At 45.2% G+C, this 21,198-nt stretch overlaps 3 protein-coding genes and 1 pseudogene across 3 annotated transcripts; 2 read left to right on the plus strand and 2 right to left on the minus strand.

Annotated features, from left to right (window-relative positions):
• Positions 1-3,218: 3,218 nt before the first annotated feature.
• Positions 3,219-3,673, minus strand: LOC146960531 (histone H3). The gene has a single exon (XM_085772299.1). It carries the CDS (start codon positions 3,644-3,646, stop codon positions 3,236-3,238), a length of 411 nt encoding a protein of 136 aa, XP_085628425.1. The 5' UTR covers positions 3,647-3,673; the 3' UTR covers positions 3,219-3,235.
• Positions 3,674-3,981: 308 nt separating this feature from the next.
• Positions 3,982-4,421, plus strand: LOC146960532 (histone H2A-like). The gene has a single exon (XM_085772301.1). The coding sequence runs from the start codon at positions 3,987-3,989 to the stop codon at positions 4,368-4,370; it is 384 nt and encodes a 127-aa protein (XP_085628427.1). The 5' UTR covers positions 3,982-3,986; the 3' UTR covers positions 4,371-4,421.
• Positions 4,422-13,287: 8,866 nt separating this feature from the next.
• LOC146960533 (histone H4) lies at positions 13,288-13,686 on the plus strand. Its single transcript, XM_085772296.1, has one exon. The coding sequence runs from the start codon at positions 13,330-13,332 to the stop codon at positions 13,639-13,641; it is 312 nt and encodes a 103-aa protein (XP_085628422.1). The 5' UTR covers positions 13,288-13,329; the 3' UTR covers positions 13,642-13,686.
• Positions 13,687-18,235: 4,549 nt separating this feature from the next.
• On the minus strand, positions 18,236-20,822 carry LOC146960534 (uncharacterized; annotated as a pseudogene).
• Positions 20,823-21,198: the final 376 nt, after the last annotated feature.

Genomic DNA, 21,198 nt, shown 5'->3' on the forward strand with positions numbered 1-21,198 from the left:
AAAGTCCAAGACTGAGAGAGAGGAGGGAGAGAGAGTGACTGAGCTGTTTTGACTGGTGATTATCGGACTTTTAGTGTATTTTGGCGTGTTTTTCATGGTGTGTTGTGATTGTGTGTTACTTGTTGTGTGTGGTTTTGCCTTTTTGAACTGTGTTTTTATCTTGTTTGCTGTATTTTCGCTGTATTTTGCCGTGTTTCTCAGCGTCAGTTTTTCTTTTTGTTTTTTTTTCTTTCACAGCGGACATGTCGGCGAGGTCGCCCAGGAAGAAAATAGTGCCCAGCAGATTCAGGGATGGAGAAGATTCGTCTGAATCTGGGTAAGTAGGCTAATTAAGTTTATTCAAGTTTGTTTAGGCTACTGTTGATGTTTCTCTTTCGACTGCTTCTCTCTTTGCTTCTTGTTCTCTTGGTTGCTTTCACTAAAACAAAAGACTTCATTTCGATATTCTCATTCCAATCTCAAACATAAGACTACATCCTAGTGGCTCTTTCAAATAAATAGCCTATTATTCTGCTGGTTCCAAACAATATCATGTGGAATATTACCTTACTCTATTGATTTTACTGAAGTAGTCTCACTTATATTGTGATTGTAAATACTTGTGTCATATTTATTACTTTTTTATTCTACTGCTGTTGTCTAGAATTTTCTTTGGGATGAATCTGATCTGATCTTTTATTCCTAGGATATCTGCTGGAGAAGGACCAGAGGTCTGTGCCAGCCGCGATCGAAGCCGAAGTCCTGTGCGTGGGCAAGACCGTGGAGCCGGTGGTGATGCCCCTCACAGCCGGTCACCACATGGTCCACTGGCTTGGAAATCAGAGGCAGAACCGGACAATGCTGTCCCTACACCTCCGAGGTTCAGACCTAAAAGAATTCCCGGTGTTCAACCTCCTCTCGACACTGCACAATCACCTCGGGAAATCTTTTCGAGTTTTTTTGATGCTGAGGTCCTGCGACTGTTGTGTGCAAATACCAACAAAAACGCAGCAAAGAATAGGGAAAAGGGCAAAAGATTTGCCTGGAGAGAGCTCACCCCTGAAGAACTGATAAAGTTCCTTGGGTTATTGCTTTACATGGCAGTGTGCAATTTCCCCAAAATGACGGACTTTTGGAGGAAAAAGACAATTTTTCATGTTGCTTTTCCTGCCACTGTGATGTCCAGAGACCGGTTTGCCGCCATCACAACCAACCTCTATATGAGTGATCCTGTGGAAGACGCAGCCAATGATGAAAAAAGGGGCACAGAGGAGTATGATATAATTCACTGGGTCAGACCTCTCCTTGACATGCTGAGGAATCGCTGCATGAGCAACTACCACCCAAAGCAGAATGTATCAGTCGATGAAAGGATGGTTGCTACCAAAGCAAGATTATCCATCAAGCAGTATATGAAAGCCAAGCCCACTAAGTGGGGACTGAAATTCTTTGTTTTGGCTGATGTGAACGGCTACACAGTTGACTTCAGACTGTACACAGGAAAGTCAAGGTTTTCATCAGGGAAGGGGCTGTCTTTTGATGTTGTTTCAACACTGGTGAACAAAGACTACCTGGGTTCAGGTTATATTGTCTATTGTGACAACTTCTACACCAGCCCTGCCCTCTTCCAACACCTGAGAGAGCAGGGGTTTGGTGCATGTGGCACCTACAGGCAGGGCAGAGTGGGAGTTCCATCGACGCTGGAAAATGGCCTGCACAAAAAGTCCCCAAGAGGCTCCATTCGGTGGATCAGGGACGGGGGCCTTTTATATGTCAAGTGGATGGACACACGTGAGGTCTCCCTCTGTACCACCGTGCACTCTGTCTACAGCGGGGACACAGTGCTCCGCTGGAAAAGGAATGAAGACGGCCTTCTGGAGAGGGTCCCCGTCTCCAGACCGACAGCTGTGATGGAGTACAATAAGTACATGGGGGGAGTGGACACATCAGATCAGATGCTGGGAACGAATTCCGTCCATCGCAAAACAAGAAGATGGAACATGACGGTCTTCCAGCATCTTCTGGACATTGCGGTGACCAACAGCTTCGTCATCCACAAAGAGCTGTGCAGCAGCAGGCAGCAGAAACCCCAGACGCGCCAGGCCTTCCAGGAGGAGCTCGTTGCTCAGCTCATCGGTGTTGCTAACAAGCCTGAGCCCCAGAGTCAAGGACACTTTCCTATCCCCACTTGTGTTGGTGATAACAGGGAGAAGAGGCAGAGGGCAAGCATGGGAAGAAAGCAGTGCACTGTCTGCAAGAGGAGCACTCCATGGAAGTGTCAGCAGTGCAATGTAGGACTCTGCTTACAGCTGGACAGGAACTGCTTCCTGCAGTACCACCAGGGCTAAAAATGCCTGGACTGACTTGAAAGAAAGAGGCCTAAAATATATAACTACTGGGCCAAACTTTACATGCTTGTTTTTTTTGTTATTTTTGTGTGTTTACAGTTCATTGTTCATTTTGCACATTCAAATTCTTTTATTCATATATATTCCGAGTGCTTTTCAGTAAAAAACTTCTAAAAATTCAATTCTGTTTTTTGTGTTTTTCTGTTATTACATCCTGTTATAACACCATTATGATACAGTAAAGCAAAACAACTGCTGGATGTTGAAAGAAGTAGTCTTGAAAAAAGGGACAAAAGCACATAGCAGATTGTATGACACTTTAACAGCTATAAAATAAATCCAGGCGGACTGTTTAATATAGGGGTTTAAGTCTCAACACAGCAACATCTTGAAACGTTCTGTCTCTCCGAGTCTTACTGGATTTGCATTCATCTGGGCCTTCTGCCCCCTCTAGTGGTGAAAAAACTTGACAAGTTAGAACTACTATATGACCACCACCTCTTCACCATATAAAGAGCTGATAATAGCTGTTTTTTGAAAGTCTACCAACCAAGCTATTGAGGCTATTTTTCTTTATACAGTATTATTACACAACAGCTGTTGTATTGATGGGTGGGGTGATTTTGGACTTATATAGGCTAACAGTGGAGTTATTTGCAATATATTTTATCACCAAAATTATGAAAAAGCATATTTTTCCAAGACAGCCGTTATAGTATGACCATGAAGAGACCGCTGATGGGGGGGTTGGGGTCTTTATACTGTGTATAAGAGTGAGTTATGTTATTGATCAGCACAATAAAAAAAAACACACAAAGAACGAGTAAGGAGAGCAGAGGACTTTGCTGTTAGAGTAGAGGTTGGTGGCTCTGAAAAGAGCCGTTATTGAGGTGAGAGGAGGTAGCACTCTAAGCTCTCTCTCCGCGGATGCGGCGGGCCAGCTGGATGTCTTTGGGCATGATGGTGACTCTCTTGGCGTGGATGGCGCACAGGTTGGTGTCCTCGAACAGACCCACCAGGTAAGCCTCGCTGGCCTCCTGCAGAGCCATGACGGCCGAGCTCTGGAAGCGCAGGTCGGTCTTGAAGTCCTGAGCGATCTCCCTGACCAGGCGCTGGAAGGGCAGCTTGCGGATCAGCAGCTCGGTGGATTTCTGGTAGCGACGGATCTCCCTGAGAGCCACGGTACCGGGCCTGTAGCGGTGAGGCTTCTTGACGCCGCCGGTGGCCGGGGCGCTCTTGCGGGCAGCCTTGGTGGCCAGCTGCTTCCTGGGGGCTTTGCCTCCGGTGGATTTACGAGCGGTCTGCTTGGTTCTTGCCATGGTAGACTACGAGTTGTTTCTCTGAGCAGGAGAAAAGTCAATGACTCGACCCACGGCGCCTCGGCTCTTAAAGCGTGGGACCGGCTGAGCCTCGGTGACGCCGCTCCGGGTCCCGGGTCCTGATTGGTGGTCCTGGGCTCCTGGAGCTCGGCACCGCCCAGAGGAGAGACCCTCCCCGCCTCCCCCGCCTGAGCGTCGGCTGCTCATTGGAGGACACAGCGGCCTCTCCTCTGATTGGTCCTTCACCGACCGTCCCGCGCTTTCCGCGCTCATTTAACCGAGGCTGTGTGTGTCTGCTCCTCACTTTCTCTGACTGTCTGTCATACAGAGCTACTGCAAAATGAGTGGACGTGGAAAAACCGGAGGCAAAGCCCGCGCTAAGGCCAAGACCCGCTCCTCCCGTGCCGGGCTCCAGTTCCCCGTGGGCCGTGTCCACAGGCTGCTGCGTAAAGGAAACTACGCTCAGCGTGTGGGAGCCGGAGCCCCCGTCTACCTGGCGGCTGTGCTCGAGTACCTGACCGCTGAGATCCTGGAGCTGGCTGGAAACGCTGCCCGCGACAACAAGAAGACCAGGATCATCCCCCGTCACCTGCAGCTGGCCGTCCGCAACGACGAGGAGCTCAACAAACTCCTGGGCGGAGTCACCATCGCTCAGGGCGGCGTGCTGCCCAACATCCAGGCGGTGCTGCTGCCCAAGAAGACCGAGAAGCCCGCCAAGAAGTAAACTGCTGCTGCTTCTGCTGAAAAACACACAAAGGCTCTTTTAAGAGCCACACACTCACTCACAAAGAGCAGCTCCTGCACTCTCACAATACAATACATTCATTACTATTAAGATACTTTTATATTGAAATATTCAACATATCACAACTCAGTCATAATTTTGTCTTATCATTTTTGAATAAACAGTCTCGACACTTTTTGATTAGGTTTCCTTCCTTATACGACTAGGCTACTCAAAAGTTAGGATATAAATCACATTTCAGAATGCACCTAAAATGCACTATAACGTTTACAGGTCAACTTCATTTAACCTTCTCTAAACTTTTAGAATGCATGTTCAATGTTTCAGTCCTTATTGAATAACATGCTGTTCTCTAACAAGGTGATTAACCACAAAAATCACAAGCACTGTTTGATTTAGTGCTTCAATTGTCATTGAACCACTAAATGTTCTGGTTCAATGATCATTTGTATACAGTCCTCTTCTCCCTCTCCTCTCCACCATGTTGCATGTTGACATCATGAGACCAAGACAACACTTTGGTCAAACTGATCAAGTTATTGAGACACTGAGATGTTTGTTGTGCTATAGCCACCACTGTTGTTAGCTTTGTTTGAGATAAAGAAATGACCATTACATCCTTCTACTTAAAAGACTCTCATGATGGAATATCACTGTAGCATAAAGTCTTTATAGCGATATTCTTGTCAAATATCTGTAACTTTTTGTCAGTAGTGTATGTTGCAATAGTCATTTTTTTCCTTGTAGCAGCTTGTTGATCAAGGCATGTAAATGCTCTGGAGGATTCATGTTCTCCTTTTATTATACTAAGTGCTTTGCATCAGCCTGACAATGTTGTTCTGGGGCAGGTGAGAATGGTTTTGATTGTTTGTATATAAATGCTGTGGAGGGATGTGTGCTGCTCCTTTTAGTATGATAAGCAGGTCGTCACATAAGACAGGCAGACACATCTATAACAATAGAAAGGAAAGTGACACGTCTCTGTGGACTGTCTGGATCAATGATATTCTACAACTCCTGAAAGCTGCAAAAGAAAAATGCTATTTATATTTCAGTGATTGAGCTTGAGAAGCTTCATAGAGTGACACAGCCACACACATTAGGACAAGACAGGGTCTTAGCCTTAAACACATCAGGCTGCAGAGAGAGAGAGCTGGAGCACTGGATGATGTGAGGACAAACTGGTAGAGGAAACAGCTGCTGTAGACATCTGGAGGTCTCCATCGATTCTGTCTTTGTTCAATTTATGATAACAAGTACACACTATTAAGCATTAATAAATAGTGAATTGTTCATTTCTAATGCATGAATACTCATTAGTATGTAGTTTATGAATACAGTTAGTGCTTATCAATGAGTAAAACATTTGTAAGTAAACTAGACATACTAATGAGTATTTGTGTTATAAATGATGAATTGAATATTTTGTATGTCTTTGATGACTGTGCAGCACCCTTGGTAAACGTTTGTGTTGAAAATGTGCTATATAAATAAAAATGGATTGGATGAATTGAGTATGTAATGTTTAACTAATAACTACTCCACATTAATATGAAGTAGTTTTACTTTGCATCAATGCAGTAAAAATCCTATTGAAGTTTGAGTATTTTTCAGTAAGTTTTTGTCTTTTTCCAAATTGTCAATAATATCCATAAGAAAAGACATGGGTGACTGACTGACAGTATGTTGCGTCTACTGGCAGCGGCGGCTTAACCAAAGATATTCAATAAATGGAAAGATACTCCATGAGCGGCTGCTCCAATGATATGAAATGGTATACACTTCCTGTCTCTCTAAATGGGCGTGGCCAACCGTCACCCCACCTCGTCTGTGAACGTGTGTGTGGATTTATACAATTTGTAGGTAGATGAAAGTGAGATATTTTTATTTTCTTATGATAACATTAAATATTTACACTACTAACAGTAATATTTAGCATGCCAAAAATAATTTAAATCATTTTCACGGGAGTTCGCGGCCGTTTGTTTGACGTTGCCTAGGAGATCTGTGCCAAATCTCGCGAGAGTGTGTCGTAGAGACAGAGACAGGTCTTGAACAAAGTGGATTTTCTCCGGATCTCTCCGTCTGAAAATTACCATTTTGGTGTCAAACTGTTCAGAAGAGATGTGGCTTGTGAAAAATGAGTCCAAAATTTGCTTCAGTGACCGTGGGGAGAAAGGCCCGATCATAATCGGTGTTCACATTAAATTGTCCCATAGGAATCAATACACTCCAAACTGCCTCTGGTCTCTCTAAAGGGGCGTGGCCGTGCAGAAGCCCACGTGACATGCATACAGGAAGCTGACTCGTCATGAAAGGTCTTGGTTTATAAACCGTCTTTGGCTTAACGAGGGAATCACATTCAGCTGGATGTGACGTCACTCCCTGAATGGGGGGTGTCTCCCCCTTAATTAAAGCCGAGCTGTGGACGCGGCCAGGCGCGCTTCAGGAACCACACGACCCTTCTCTTCCTCTTCCCCCTTCTCCAAAGTTTTAATCTTTTCTAGATGTAGATCATCAATCAGGGGCGTCTCTAGGATTTTGACACATCCAGGGCTTAGCCCGGAAGAGTGACACATGCAATATATGCGCGCGCAGAGCGCGCGCCGAAATTTTTTAGGCATAGAGACATTCTCCATCATTGGTGAAAAAGGTGAAAACGATGCAATCCACAGATCATCAAATGAATGACCCATTTTGAATTTAGTTCTATGTACTGACATTAGCTAGCTACGTAACAACACATTGTGTTTCCATTTAACACATTAGCAGCTACAGTAAAAGAGGCAGGCTGTGCGGGATCCCTGTCTGCTAACTAGCTGCTATCATGCATGAAAAAGAAAATAAACAAGATGGTTCGATGTTATAGCACATTAACTTCAGCAACTTTCCCCTCTAGAAGAAGCCCAAACTTAGTTATTTCTAGGTACACAATTCTCACACCCTACAATTGCATTTACAGATGCCAATAATTACAGATTGCTTTTTTCTCATGTAATATCAACCAGAGCAATATCAACTAGCTGCTAGCTAGCTAACGTTAGCTACTACCCTCTTGTAGTTCCAGCTGCAACACTCTTTTCGAAATATACATTTTTACATAATTTCTATTCCCATTACCTTTTTGATTGCTGACCACCTTTGGGGGAAAACATGGAAATCTTTTTTGTGGCATCTTGATACACTTTAGCTGCTACTAGCTACCAAAAGACAGCTGCAGCTTGCTGTTGTCAAACCTGCCTGCTGTCAGGTATTTGTTGTCAAGTTAAATGCGCTGCTGTTTTGGGTGAATGACGTCAAGTGCGACCTGGAGGTGTTAACCACTTGTGTGCCAAAGCCAAAGTAGTGGCTTTTTAAAAATATAATTAATTGTTACTCAAACCTGTCCAAAAACACTGTTTTATCGAAGCATCAACATAAGATAACCGTAGTTTGAGGATGTGATCTTAAAAAAAAAAAAAAAAAAAAAAAAGGTTTTAGCCTAGGGACGCCACTGTCATCAATTAATGGGCAATTATAGGCCTTTAAGTCTCTTAAACAATGACTACAAAGTGTTTGCAAAGCTCCTTGTTCCTCGCCTGGAAAAAGTAGTTCCCTCTCTTGTAAACCTGGACCAGGTGGGATTTATAGCTGGCCGCCAGTCTGCTAACAACATGAGAAGACTGTTTCATGTAATGCACAGAGCAGGCTCACTTCAGCGTCCAGCGATGGCAATATCGCTGGACGCTGAGAAAGCCTTTGATAGAATAGAATGGCCATATTTATTTAATATTTTATCTAGATTTGGGTTTGGTCAGGTATGTATGAAATGGTTTAGAACACTTTACTCTGACCCAGTTTCCAGCTTTACTTAAAATAATTAAAGAAGATTTGAAAAGATGGTCAACTTTACCCTTGTCATTATGGGGCAGGGTAGACATATTAAAAATGAATGCTCTGCCGAGACTAGCCCATGTAATATCATCTATTCCCCTTCAATTCCCTCAATATTGGTTTAAAGATATACAATCTATATTCTCTACATTTTTATGGACGAATAAAAAACCTAGAATCAGTTATAAAAAGATGTCCATGCTGAAGAGTAAAGGAGGTCCAAGTGTTCTTGATATGTATTTATATTATCTTGCATACAATGCCAGATTTCCCATTGTATGGGGCTATAGCACTAAAACCTGTAAGCCAAATTGGGATTGGTTAGAGGAACAGATAATTAAAGATCATAATAAACATATATCCCTGCCATCATTATGGTACTGTCCTAAATGAAAATAAAATAAATATGGCTGGCATAGACAATCCAATAATTAGGTGCTCCATTGGCATAGTAAAGCTTGTGCATAGAAGGCTAGGCATTGTGGGGAGTTCTCTTCCCTCCTGCCCACTATGGAGTAACCCTCTTATTTCAGCAGGCGGCCTCCCTTTAACCCTCAGATCCTGTTAAAAATCACTAACGTTGTCCTGATATGGTACAAAAAATGTACAATTTTTCAAACACACACCACGTCAAAGTAAAAATAGGTATTACAATTTTTTTTTTTTTGTTGTCTTCTAATGAATGATGTGTAATTTCATCAATATTTTTTATAATTTAACCCTTTCATGGCCTGTTTTAGTGAGGGACCGCTAATATTCGTCATAAAAATGTTGAAAAACTGCAATAAAATAAATATTTAAAAAATAATTTTATTTACTCCAACTATTATGAGTCATATGTCATATGTCTGCCTTTGAACAGGGCCAACATTGATTTGTTTGCTTAAAGTTTGCTGGAGCTTTTTTTTTCATTTTACCGTTTTACTGTTTTGTGACATGTCGGTTAAAAGGCATGATCACGTGACTTTCTGTGTAAAAAACATGACATCATAATACACACATGGCTAGAGGAGAGTTAAAAGACCATCATACTTTTTACTGGACCTCAATCGACCAAGGGAAAGTGGTATAATCTGATATTTTAGATCGGAGTTTTGAAAAAAGCGTCAAATCATCCAGCCCTCTCCCTCACGTATTTTACCCGGGCGGCGATGCACCATTCCTGGGGAGCGCTCTGGCAGGGCCCCCTCTCTGGTTCTCCGGGCCTGGAGCTTCTGGGACTGGTTCTGGTTTTACAGCTGCTGCTTGCAGATGATGATAATATTTCAACTCCAGTCAAGTCCCACTGCACCAGGACACCCACACGGACCCCCCCACACACGAATGCACGCGCATCATCGGGCACGCGCGTCCACGTATTCGATTATTGCAGCGCAAATTTTGGACTAAGAAAATGAGAAAAAAATGGATTAGCTGGGCAAATTTTGATAAAAAGTTAAATCTGGTGAAAATCAGAGACCAAATCACTTCCTGCATCATCAGGCGGATGTAATCCCTCAGCTCGATCCCCCCCAGCACGGACCAGCTGCAGCTGGGGGGTCGGTGAGTCCACCGGGGCAGCGCGAGTAGCTTCACCCCGGCAGCAGATATGGCGGGGCCGGCCGGAGAGAATGCCCCGGACTTCGGAGCCGCGTCCTCACGGTAATATGAAGTGATATTTCAAAAATCACCCATAAACCTATACTTTGACTTCCCCTGATGTGAATTAAACCATGAAAATATAAAAAATATTTTTCTAGGACAACATAACCCCCAGGTGAAAACGTGTGGGTTTTTGCGATTTTCAATGGATCTCTATGGGGACATTTTTTGTCCATATCAGGAGAAGAGGTGCCAACGCGATAAACAGAGAACTATAAGGTGCAGACAGGAGATCTTTTAGGAGCACGGTGTACCTTGCAAAAGCCACCTCTCTGCAACCTACGAACATTCTAGCATGATCACAGCCAAAATGACAGCCAAATTAAAAATCAGATGGTACAAAAAATGTGCCAACAGGATCTGAGGGTATCTCTGCTATGAAAAATTGTGGATTGCACACATTAGGGCAAATTGTGAAGGATAACACCATGATACCTTTCTCTGAAATGCTATCGAAATTTAACATGAATAACTCAAGTTTCCTCTCCTATCTCCAGCTCAAGGCAAACTTGTGGGTGGAAAAGGTCTGGTCTCAGGCATTTATAAATTATTACTCCTATCCTCCTCTAACACCAACATTAGGGCTCAGTCAAGATGGGAGGAAGACTTAGGTATCTCACTTTCCCAGCAGGAATGGGACAGAATCTGGAATAGCTCTGTATCTTTTACCAAATGTGCACGTTTTAGGATTATCAACTTTAAAATCTTACATAGGGCCTATATCACGCCTTACAAGCTAAACAAAATGGATAACTCTGTATCACATCTATGCTGGCATGGGTGTGGGCAAGTAGGCACCCTGGGCCACTCCCTCCTGTTTTGTCCTGATGTCAAGGCCTTTTGGGATGCAGTCAGAGACACATTGTCCCAAATTTTAAATATTGAACTGAATCTTTTTCCAGCCACATGCCTGTTAGGTGTCCAACCGTCTGGCATGAACTCTTTAATTGCGCAAAAAATTGTCTCACTTGCTTGTCTTACAACTAAACGTACAATACTAATGAACTGGAAAGTTAGAAACCCCGACTGTTTTAACATGTTGAAATGGTTGAATGAATTCTTAAACCTTGTAAGCATGGAAAAGGCTGCTTCCGCCTTGTTGGACCTTCACAGGAGGGAGGACGGCTTATGGGACATAATTAGAAACTTTATGACAGCACAGCACCTTGCCCTCACCCCACCATAATGTTGTCCCATTGATTCAAGACTGACTACGTATTTTGTACTGCACCCCCCGCCGCTGCAGGTTTCTTGGCCTTCTTGGGGGACTTGGCGGCTGCTGGCTTCTTAAGGTAAATTGAGCCACCCACAAAAAATGCATTTAAATTAAAAATAAGTAAGCTTAGCAAGAACTTTACATTCTATCCAATGGGGGGAATCACAATGTGTATTATAAATCACATTTTTTATTGTATATCTGTTTTTTTACGGAGTTATCAACCTTATCAGTTTCAAGTGAAATTTGTTTGCCAGGCCACTTTTCGCACACTTCTCCTCAGCAGGCTGGATATAAAGCATTGTCCCACCCACAACAGCAACCAGAGACCACTCAAATCAATTGTTTTTTGTCAAGTACAGTGGTAGCAACAATTTGAAATAATTTACAGCCATTGCCTGTTAAAACTTAAAAAGCTGGAGGCTCAAACCTTAAATGGCTCATTTTACCTGATGGCCCAATTTACCTGATGTCACCCTAGATCAATTGATACAATTTAACATAATTTGGTAGTGTCGCTGTCATCTCCATTGTTAAATGCTTGTTTGAACACATTTGGATAGTGTTTAAAATCTAAATACATTTTCCTGTGTTACGGATAAGTGTTTAATAATGTGTTCAGATCCTAAACATTTGGTTTTACAGTGTTGGAGGTTGTTGGTGCCACGAGGGTGGTTGACAAAGCTGGAAGGTTGGCAGTAGTACTTAGAAGTTGTGGAACACGGAGCTTCTTCTTGTACAAATCCAGATGTTTAATGAAATCTTGCATACAAGTGTTGCACTGCAGTACAGACAGTGATAATGTAGCTGTAGCCGACAACCCAGTCCACAACTGTGAGTGGTACTTGAACACAAGAACATCAAGCTGAATCAAGTATGACGTTTCACAGCATGTCATGCATCTGTCCAGTTGGGGCAAGGTTTGTCCTTGCTGGATTGTTATGTGCACCTTAAAGGAATAGTTGAAATTCAGTCATTATTGACTCACCCTCATGCTGATGAATACTCCAGAGTAGTTTTTTTTATTCCTCAAAGTGCATCTGGAGACCCGGGAGTGGGGTTTGTAGTCCAACCAAATCCTTATAGGAGAATCAATTGTGCCAAACACAAAAAGTCCATAAAACTACACAAAAACCTTGTAATCTTCCTCCTTATTGCACATTCACTGCAATAAGGACATTTTACAGCCTGAACATTCCTGTATTGCACTCTGACGTTCACGCACTGAACTGTTTAGTCTGTAAAAATTTCCTAAATTACGTAATTTTGAGTAAACTCTGGACTATATGCCTTCAGGACACTTGAATTGCAGCGGACGAGCTGTAAGGAGGAATATTACAAGGTTTTTTGTAGTTTTATTAACTTTTTGTGTCAGGCACTAAGGATTTCATGAGCACTTTATTTATTTTTTGTTTATTTTATTTTACTTTTAAAAAAAATATATATTTATTTAAGGTTTTTACATATTACAAAGAATCATTGCAAAAAAAAAAAAAACAGTTCACAAAAACCACAAAGAAGCATAGAATTTTTTACACAATAATTTATAGGTTTAAAATGTCCCAGGGTAGAGTGCTATGTTTGTCCAAGGTTTTTCTTCTGCGGAGTTCAGTGATGATGTTGTTGAATACTGTATTGCCGTCTATGTAGATCTGTTTTAAGGTGAGTGAGCATCTAGTTGTCCATAGTTTGAGTTATTATTGCGATGTTGAGTTGAAAACGTTTTTTTTGTTTCGGGTGTGTATATTTTCCTGGATGAGTCCATAAGTGACAGAATTGAAGTTTATGGCAAATGAAAGTCCCAAAGGTTTAATAGAGTTCCATACGTGTTGAGATCTGTGACATTCCAGTAGGAGGTGGGTCTGGGTTTCATCGCTGAAACAGTTGGGCATTGGGCATCTTTTTGTAGTAACATAGCAACTCCACAATGGCTCTGACTGGGAGTCTGTTGAGAGAAATTAGCCAGCGGACATCTCTGAGGCTTTCTGAAAGAATTTTATTGTTTATGATTTTCATTATCTTATTTTATTTTAACCCCCCCCCCCCCCCTCTCTCTCTCCCTCCCTCCTGCCTTGGTCCACTCACGTCCTCCTCCTCCAGAGTCCTGCTCCTCCCTCTCGCCGCTCACCAAGCTCCACCCACAGTGGGTAGAAAAGGACAGACGCGCTGAGCCTGCAGCATTGAGTAGACATCTACTGAACTGACAAGATGAGTGGTCGAGGAAAAGGAGGAAAGGGACTCGGTAAAGGAGGCGCCAAGCGTCACCGTAAAGTTCTCCGTGATAACATCCAGGGCATCACCAAGCCCGCCATCCGCCGTCTGGCTCGCCGCGGCGGAGTCAAGCGTATCTCCGGTCTGATCTACGAGGAGACCCGCGGTGTGTTGAAGGTCTTCCTGGAGAACGTCATCCGCGACGCCGTCACCTACACCGAGCACGCCAAGAGGAAGACGGTCACCGCCATGGACGTGGTGTACGCTCTCAAGAGGCAGGGCCGCACTCTGTACGGCTTCGGAGGTTAAAGTCTTTACCTCAACAACACAACAAAGGCTCTTTTAAGAGCCACACACACTCACTGAGAGCTCTGTCCTTTTCTTATGATGATTCTCTGTTGCTACATGTAGCGACACAGTATCTGTCCACTACTGTGATAAACATGTTGCAAATTACTTGTTTGCACTGGTGAAGAAAGGAGGGTTATTATACAAAAACATACTCTTTTCTCGAGTAAAGCTATGTATCCATATATACAGTTATGTTCATAATAATAGCAGTGTGTTTAAAAAGGTGAGTAAACCTCAAAATTCTTCAAATAAATTGTATTTTAAGGAACACAACTGCATTGGGGACACAGCACATTCCATTTCAAACCAAGAAAATTGGAAAAAGTAATTTAATTTGATAATAATTTATAGAAAGTCAAGAAATATAATGTTAAAAAAAATAGCAGTGTTGACATCTTTCTTTACACGCTTGCTGGTGTGTTTGGGGTCATTGTCTTGTTTGGGGTCATTTCCTCTTCAGTATACGGCAACATGACTACTTCAGTATTCTGATGTACTCAAACTGATCCATGATCCCTGGTATGCGATAAATAGGACCAACACCATAGTACGAGAAACATCCCCATATCATGATGCTTGCACCACCATGCTTCACCGTCTTCACTGTGTACTGTGGCTTGAATTCAGTGTTTGCAGGACGTCTGACAAACTGTCTGTGGCCCTTAGACCCAAAAAGAACAATCTTACTCTCATCAATCCACAAAATATTACACCATTTCTTTTTAGGCCAGTCAATGTGTTATTTGGCAAATTGTAACCACTTCATTACATGTATTTTTTTTAACAATGGGACTTTGCAGGGGCTTCTTGGTGGTAGCTTGGCTTCACATAGACGTCATCTGATTGTTACAGTACTCACAGGCAATCTTAGATTTTCTTTGATCCTTCTAGAGCTGATCATTGGCTGAGCCTTTGCCATTTTGGTTATTCTCCGATCCATTCGAATAGTCGTTTTTCTTTTTCTTCCTCGCCTTTCTGGTTTTGGCTGCCATTTTAAAGCCTTTGATATAATTTTAGCTGAACAGCCTATCATTTTCTGCACTTCTTTATAGGTTTTCCCCTCTTTTATTAATTTCTTAATCAAAGAATGCTCTTCTTCTGAACAGTGTCTTGAACTACCCATTTTACTCTGTTTTTCAGGGACAAATGCACAGCCAGCACATGCAGCATCAGTTGCCTTGATCCTTGAATAAGGGCCACCTGTTTAACACCTATTTTTTTCACATAATCAATGACCTCAATAATTGAACTTGGCACTGCTATTTTTTTGAACACGCCCCTTTCAGTAAATGATTCAGTTTCACAGAATCAGCAGCATGCACGTTATGCCTGTTGGGTCTGTTGGTTTTCTATACCTTTACTAAACCTTCTAGAAAAAGTTGAAAAAAAAAAAGTTGAAATTCTAACAAAATCAGTGGTTTATCTTGCTAGTGATGTCGGACTGCTTATTATTTTGAACACAACTGTACATTTTTTATGAGACTTATATCGGTGGTCTTATATTTTATTTTTATTAGATCACAATCTAGGCATTTCAGACGCTGGATGTTGAACTTGATAAACCAGAAGTCTGTATGTCTTATCCTACAGTAGACTAATTCATTAGCCTATATTTCTGCTGTTTAAATCACGTACCGTAAGTAACACATTGGCTGCACATCTTGGCTGTGTGTAGACTACATCTTGGTGATAAAGCAATAAAGTATTTTCTACACTATTTTTTTTTTTTTATTGTTGCCTTACTTTTTTATTTAGCTAGTTCAAATGTTTTGCATCTCGTAACACCTGAGAACATAAGAATGTCATGATCATGAGAACTCATCTGAACACTGAGGGTGTTAACATCAGTGACACTTTTCAGGAAACACATAAACACATTTACTAAATAGAGGCTACAGGATATAGAACCAAATGTCAATCATGGTAAATTCTTTGATTTGTTATTTTATATTCTAATGAAGTGGGTCAAAACCAACTTTAGCACGAGCTTCAGATGAAATTGTGATTTAATCAGAAAATGTATGTTAAGAGTCAGGTTTGTTCTAGTAACATCAGCGACTCCATGGGAACCACTGCTTTTTAAACATTTTTATTATAATAATAATAATATAATATTTCATAAACATCTTTAATACAGTTCATCACGTCGCCACACACTTCAGCATCCCTCATAAACCTCCATTGTGTGTCTTCGTATGAACACTGGGGGTGTTTTGCCTTTGTGCCAATCCATTCCTCTGACTATAACATATGAAAACTGCTAGTGTTGTAACTGTAGTAACGTAAGTTATACCTATAACTATGGATCTATGAGACCGAACGATGACCGTCACCACGGTCTTCACCTTGAATGATGCCCGTCCTACTACCTATCCTCGAGACCTTATGACAACAATGTCAATGTTAGGAGGCGCGGCCCCGAGCCTATAAGGGGTTCCGGGTGACGTCGCCTCCGCCTCCTGCCTGGAACGCCTCAGCCGGTTCTGAACGACAGAGAATGGTGACGGTCATCGTTCGGTCTCATAGATCCATAGTTATAGGTATAACTTACGATCTATTTCGACCTCACTCAGACCGTCACCACGGTCTTCACCTTGGATGACACATACCATCAAAGTCGTGCAGAACTGAGGACTCCACCCTGTCCTGGCTCCGTCCAGCAGCAGAAAGCACCGCCACGCCCAAAGGAGCCGGCGCCGCCACGTTGACCCTGTAAAACCGAGCAAAAGTACATGGGGTGGTCCAGGATGCCGCCGCACAAATCTCTGTCATGGGCACACCTTTCAGGGCAGCCCAGGAGGTTGCCACACTCCTCACCGAGTGTGCCACCAGAGTACCAGGTATTGGAAGACCCAGCCCCTCATACGCCTGTGAGATAGTGTCTACCACCCAGTGTGACAGGCGCTGTTTAGACACAGCAGCCCCCCGTTTGTGTCCCCCATAGCAGACAAACAGTTGTGAGTGTGGGTGTCTCAGCGGGTTGGTGCGCGCCAGGTAGGCCCTCAATGCCCTCACTGGGCAAAGTGTGCGCATGGCCAAGTCCCCCTCCCCCGAAGTCGGGTCTGGTTGGAATGAGCTTATTTCAGTCACCTGGTTCACTGTCTGAGGGTTTACCACCTTAGGCAGGAACGCAGCTTAAAGGCCACAATGAAACCCCCGAGTCGTCAGCCTTCCATCGTAGGCACTGCTCACTGGTGGACAGAGCATGCAACTCACTGACTCTCTTGGCAGAGCAGATTGCCAGCAGGAACAAGGTCTTATGCGACAGGGATTTCAGATCTGCCTGTGTAGCCGGGACGGGTCTGCAGGGTCCCGACTACGCTGTTCGTGTGTAGTACTCTGCGTTCATTCAGTGACCGGGGGACACGGGGCTGGTTCTCACATTCAACTTTATTCCTGCATGACGGTGACATGAGACACAATGTGAGTGCAATGGTCATCTCCTCTCCACATAACTCCTCTCCCAGTGAGGGACAGCGCAGACTGGCTACTCACTACTACATTTCTCCACACAGTAAAGTAAACAAACATTTCTAACATGGCGGCCAAACACACACCTGCATGACGGTGACATGAGACACAATGTGAGTGCAATGGTCATCTCCTCTCCACATAACTCCTAACACACACAAAAAATAAAATACATTGAGCATGTAGGCTACAACATGGAGGACCGACCCACACACACACACGCACTTGCTCACTCACGCACACATATACAGGGAAAAGTCTCAGCAAAACAAACTCTCCTTCTATCGCTCAAAATGGCTCTTAAAACACGCCACTACACAAAGGCCTCCATAAACACATCTCGAAACATTTGTACACCAATATTCTTCCGTTAATTTTGCATTTAAACTCAAGAAATATGATTTGTTAATCCCAGAGCAAAACAACATACCTCTCCCAGTGAGGGACAGCGCAGACTGGGGAGAAAGGAAGCTACGCACCGTCATGTCCTCAAACTTTCAAAATAAAAGCTCAGATTTGTAGAAATAAAAGAAATACAAAAATAAATCCACAAAAACTTGAATTATATTGCTGATAATCCATATTTAAAGAGAAAATAAACTAAAACACATCATGTGATGGATTTTGGTGGAATTAATAATAATAAAATAAAATAAAAAATACCAAAATATGTTGTTTCCTTTTTCTATCTGTTACACCTGCGCCACCGGTTCGTAAGGGGCTCGAGTCAGTGACCTCAAGACCAGGGAGAGGTCCCATGACAGAGCCCTAAGCACCCTGCCCGGACGCAAACGGTGCGCTCCTCTAACAAACTGCGAGACCAAGGGGTGCCTCCCCACTGAGGCGCCCCCGACCAGCTCGTGAAAAGCAGAAATAGCCACTGAATACAACCTGACAGTGCTAGAAGCTTTCCCAGAGTCCAAAAGGGACTGCAGGAAGCGCAAGACGAGGTGCACCGAGCACGCGGAGGGGTCCACCTGCCGCTGGCGACACCAGTCAGAGAACACTCTCCATTTCTGACTGTAACTGGCCCGTGTGGAAGGAGCTCTAGCGCTCCTTAGAGTATGCAACACTGCCTCGTCTAGCTCCTCAGCCTGGGGCTGCTGAGCGGCCAAGCCCACAACTGCAGCACCGCCGGTCTGGGGTGCCAGACCTGACCCTCTGCCTGGGACAGCAGGTCCGCCCTGACCGGCAAGGGCCATGGTTGGCCGTGGACCAGCTGGAGGAGAGCCGGAAACCAGGGCCTCCCGGGCCACCTGGGAGCTATCAGCAAAACCCTGTAACGTCCTGCGGCCACTCTGTGGAGGACATGGGGGATCAGAGGAAACGGGGGAAAAGCATACAATAAGCCTGTCGGCCACTCGTGAGACAGTGCATCTATTCCCAGGGGAGCCCCCTGAGACTCCAGGGACAACCACTGGTCGCAGTGGGCTGTCCTTGCGGACGCAAAGAGATCGACCTGTGCTCTGCCGAATTGGGACCAGAGCCGCTCCACAACCTGCGGGTGTAGTCGCCATTCGCCTGGGAGCGGTCCGGTCCTGGATAGGAGGTCCGCCGCCAGATTCTCCACCCCCGGAATTAAGAGCGCCCTGAGGGATGCTAGACGGGGAAACGTCCACAGCAGGAGCCTCCTGGTCACCTGGAGACACCGGAGAGACCTGGTTCCCCCTTGGTGGTTTATGTGGTAAACCGTAGAGGAGTTGTCCGACCTCACTAAAACGTGCCTGCCCCTGATAAAGGGGAGGAGCTCCATCAACGCTAGGTGGACCGCCCTCAGCTCCAGCAAATTGATGTGTTGGCCCATCCAGTGTGGGCCCCATACACCCCTCACCGTCCTGCCTTCCCAGACTGCACCCCAGCCCGTCAGGGAGGCGTCTGTGGACACTACTGCTCGCCGTGAAGGGAGATCCCCCAATGGGACCCCCACGGCCAAGAGGGCCTTGTCCGTCCAAGGGTGCAGTGCCTGGACGAACCGCCGTGTCACCCTGAGCTTCACCCGTCTGTCTCGTTTCGGATGAAGACCAAAGGCATTCAGCCACCTCTGCAGAGGCCGAGCTCTGAGAAGGCCCAAGGGAACCACCGACACTGCCGCTGAAATCATCCCTAACAGCCTCTGAAACTGCCCGGCTGAAACTGCTCCGCTAAGGCCACCAGATTTCCGACCCTCCGAGGAGTGAGAGAGGCCGTCATAGTGAGGGAGTCGAGAAGTAGCCCCAGAAACACCGCCTGTTGTGTAGGTTCGAGATTGCTTTTTTTCAGATTTACCTTGAAGCCCAGGTCCTGAACGTGGTCCATAACCACCTTCGTGTCCTGGAGCACCTGACTGCGACTGGGGGCACAGATCAGCCAGTCGTCCAGGTACGGCAATATTTTCAGGCCCTTTGCCTGCAAAGGAGACAGTGCCGCTGCCACCACCCTGGTAAACACTCTGGGGGACAGTGACAGGCCGAAGGGGAGGACCCTGAACTGATAGGCCTGCCCTTGGAATGCAAACCGGAGGAACGGCCAGTGGTTTTCGCAGATGGGGACGTGGAAATAGGCGTCCTTCAGATCGAGGGACGTGAACCACTCCCCCTTCTCGATGGTGTGCAGAATCTGCCTCGTCGTCAACATCTTGAACGGGAGGACCTTTACAAATTTGTTTAGGTGCCTCAAGTCTAAAATTGGTCGCAGGGTGCCATCTTTTTTCGGAGTTAAAAAGTACTTGGAGTAGAACCCAGCGTGCTGTGCGCTGGAGTCTACCCTGACGATCGCCTCCTTCTGAAGGAGGGTCGTGACCTCCGCAGCCAACACCTGCGCCTGGACTGTATCCCTTACCACTGTCATGTGGACCCCGGTAAAGGGAGGGGGCCGCCGTCGAAACTGGACCCGGTAACCTGTCCCCACGGTGGACAGAACCCACGGATCTGAAACTGATTTTTCCCAGCTGTCCAGGCGAAGCTGGGAAACAGGCTCGACGGCCGGCCCTGGAGCGTCAGGCACTCCCCTGAGGCCCTGGACCTCTGGGGGGGGCGTCTTTTCTGCGGCGTCCCTCTTGGACCCGACCGGGACCCGTACCGCTGGCGCTGTGATGGCTGCCTAGCAGTCTCCCCAGAAATCCCCATGTCTGCGCCCTGTCGTCTGTCGAAGGCACGGGACCACGATACCTGAGGTGGAGGCAGGGGGGCGCCCCTAGCTCTGTAACTGGAAGCACCGTGCCTGCTGAACGTCCGCCGGATGCTGTCCTTCGTACGTCGGGACTTCTCCGCCTTATCCACCAAGCCCTGGGAATCGGGGTGAAACACTCTGCCTGGCACCACAGGCAAGTTAGTGAGCTCCTTCCTGATCATCTCTGGCAACGTCGTCTGCGCCAGCCAGACCTGCCGGCGTGCTAGCACGGCCAACGACATAGCTATGCCCATATCCCGCGTCAGCTGGGCGTGACTCACCTGAGCCGCCTCAATGAGGTTCAGTGTGTCCTGCTCCTCTTGGCCGACCGTCTTCCGAATTGCTGCCAGCAAAATGGCCAGCGCGTTCCCGGAGCGAGCCGCACATGCAGCTGCATTGAACGTGCGACAAACCAGGCTGTCCGTCTTGTGGCACTCCTTCACCGGGCAGCGAGGGTTGGCCGTGACCCGCTCGGGACCGAGCGACGTCAGGGCCGCCATCTCCCCCTCCACCGGTGGCATATCTGCCAGCCCCGTGTCCGGAGGAAACTGGGGCTTCGTCAGCCTCCGACAACCTGCGTTGAACTGAGGCGCCACCACTGCTTTTTAAACATTTTTATAATAATAATAATAATAATAATAATATAATATTTGTTGGACATTTTAGAACATTTTTGGTAGGCTACACTTTGAATCCTAAAAAATATGTTTTGAGTATGAGTGCAACACTGTCTGTATATCTATCATGATGGGGCTTAAAATGTTTAATGAATGATTAATAAACAAATGTTTAATTGATAACTTGAGATGGTATATCCTTACAATGATACAATGATGAATGCATGTGGGCTGTAATACCTGTTGCTATGTTGTCTATGCCTATTTTGCACATCATTCT

The sequence above is a fragment of the Trachurus japonicus genome, unplaced genomic scaffold, assembly GCF_045865225.1.
Source record: "Trachurus japonicus isolate A0001 unplaced genomic scaffold, Traja_1.0 AP030253.1".
Classification (NCBI taxonomy): Eukaryota; Metazoa; Chordata; class Actinopteri; order Carangiformes; family Carangidae; genus Trachurus; species Trachurus japonicus.

Coding starts and splice junctions, on each gene's coding strand:
- LOC146960531 (XM_085772299.1), bottom strand. CDS start 3,646: ATGGCAAGAACCAAGCAGACCGCTCGTAAATCCACCGGAGGCAAAGCC.
- LOC146960532 (XM_085772301.1), top strand. CDS start 3,987: ATGAGTGGACGTGGAAAAACCGGAGGCAAAGCCCGCGCTAAGGCCAAG.
- LOC146960533 (XM_085772296.1), top strand. CDS start 13,330: ATGAGTGGTCGAGGAAAAGGAGGAAAGGGACTCGGTAAAGGAGGCGCC.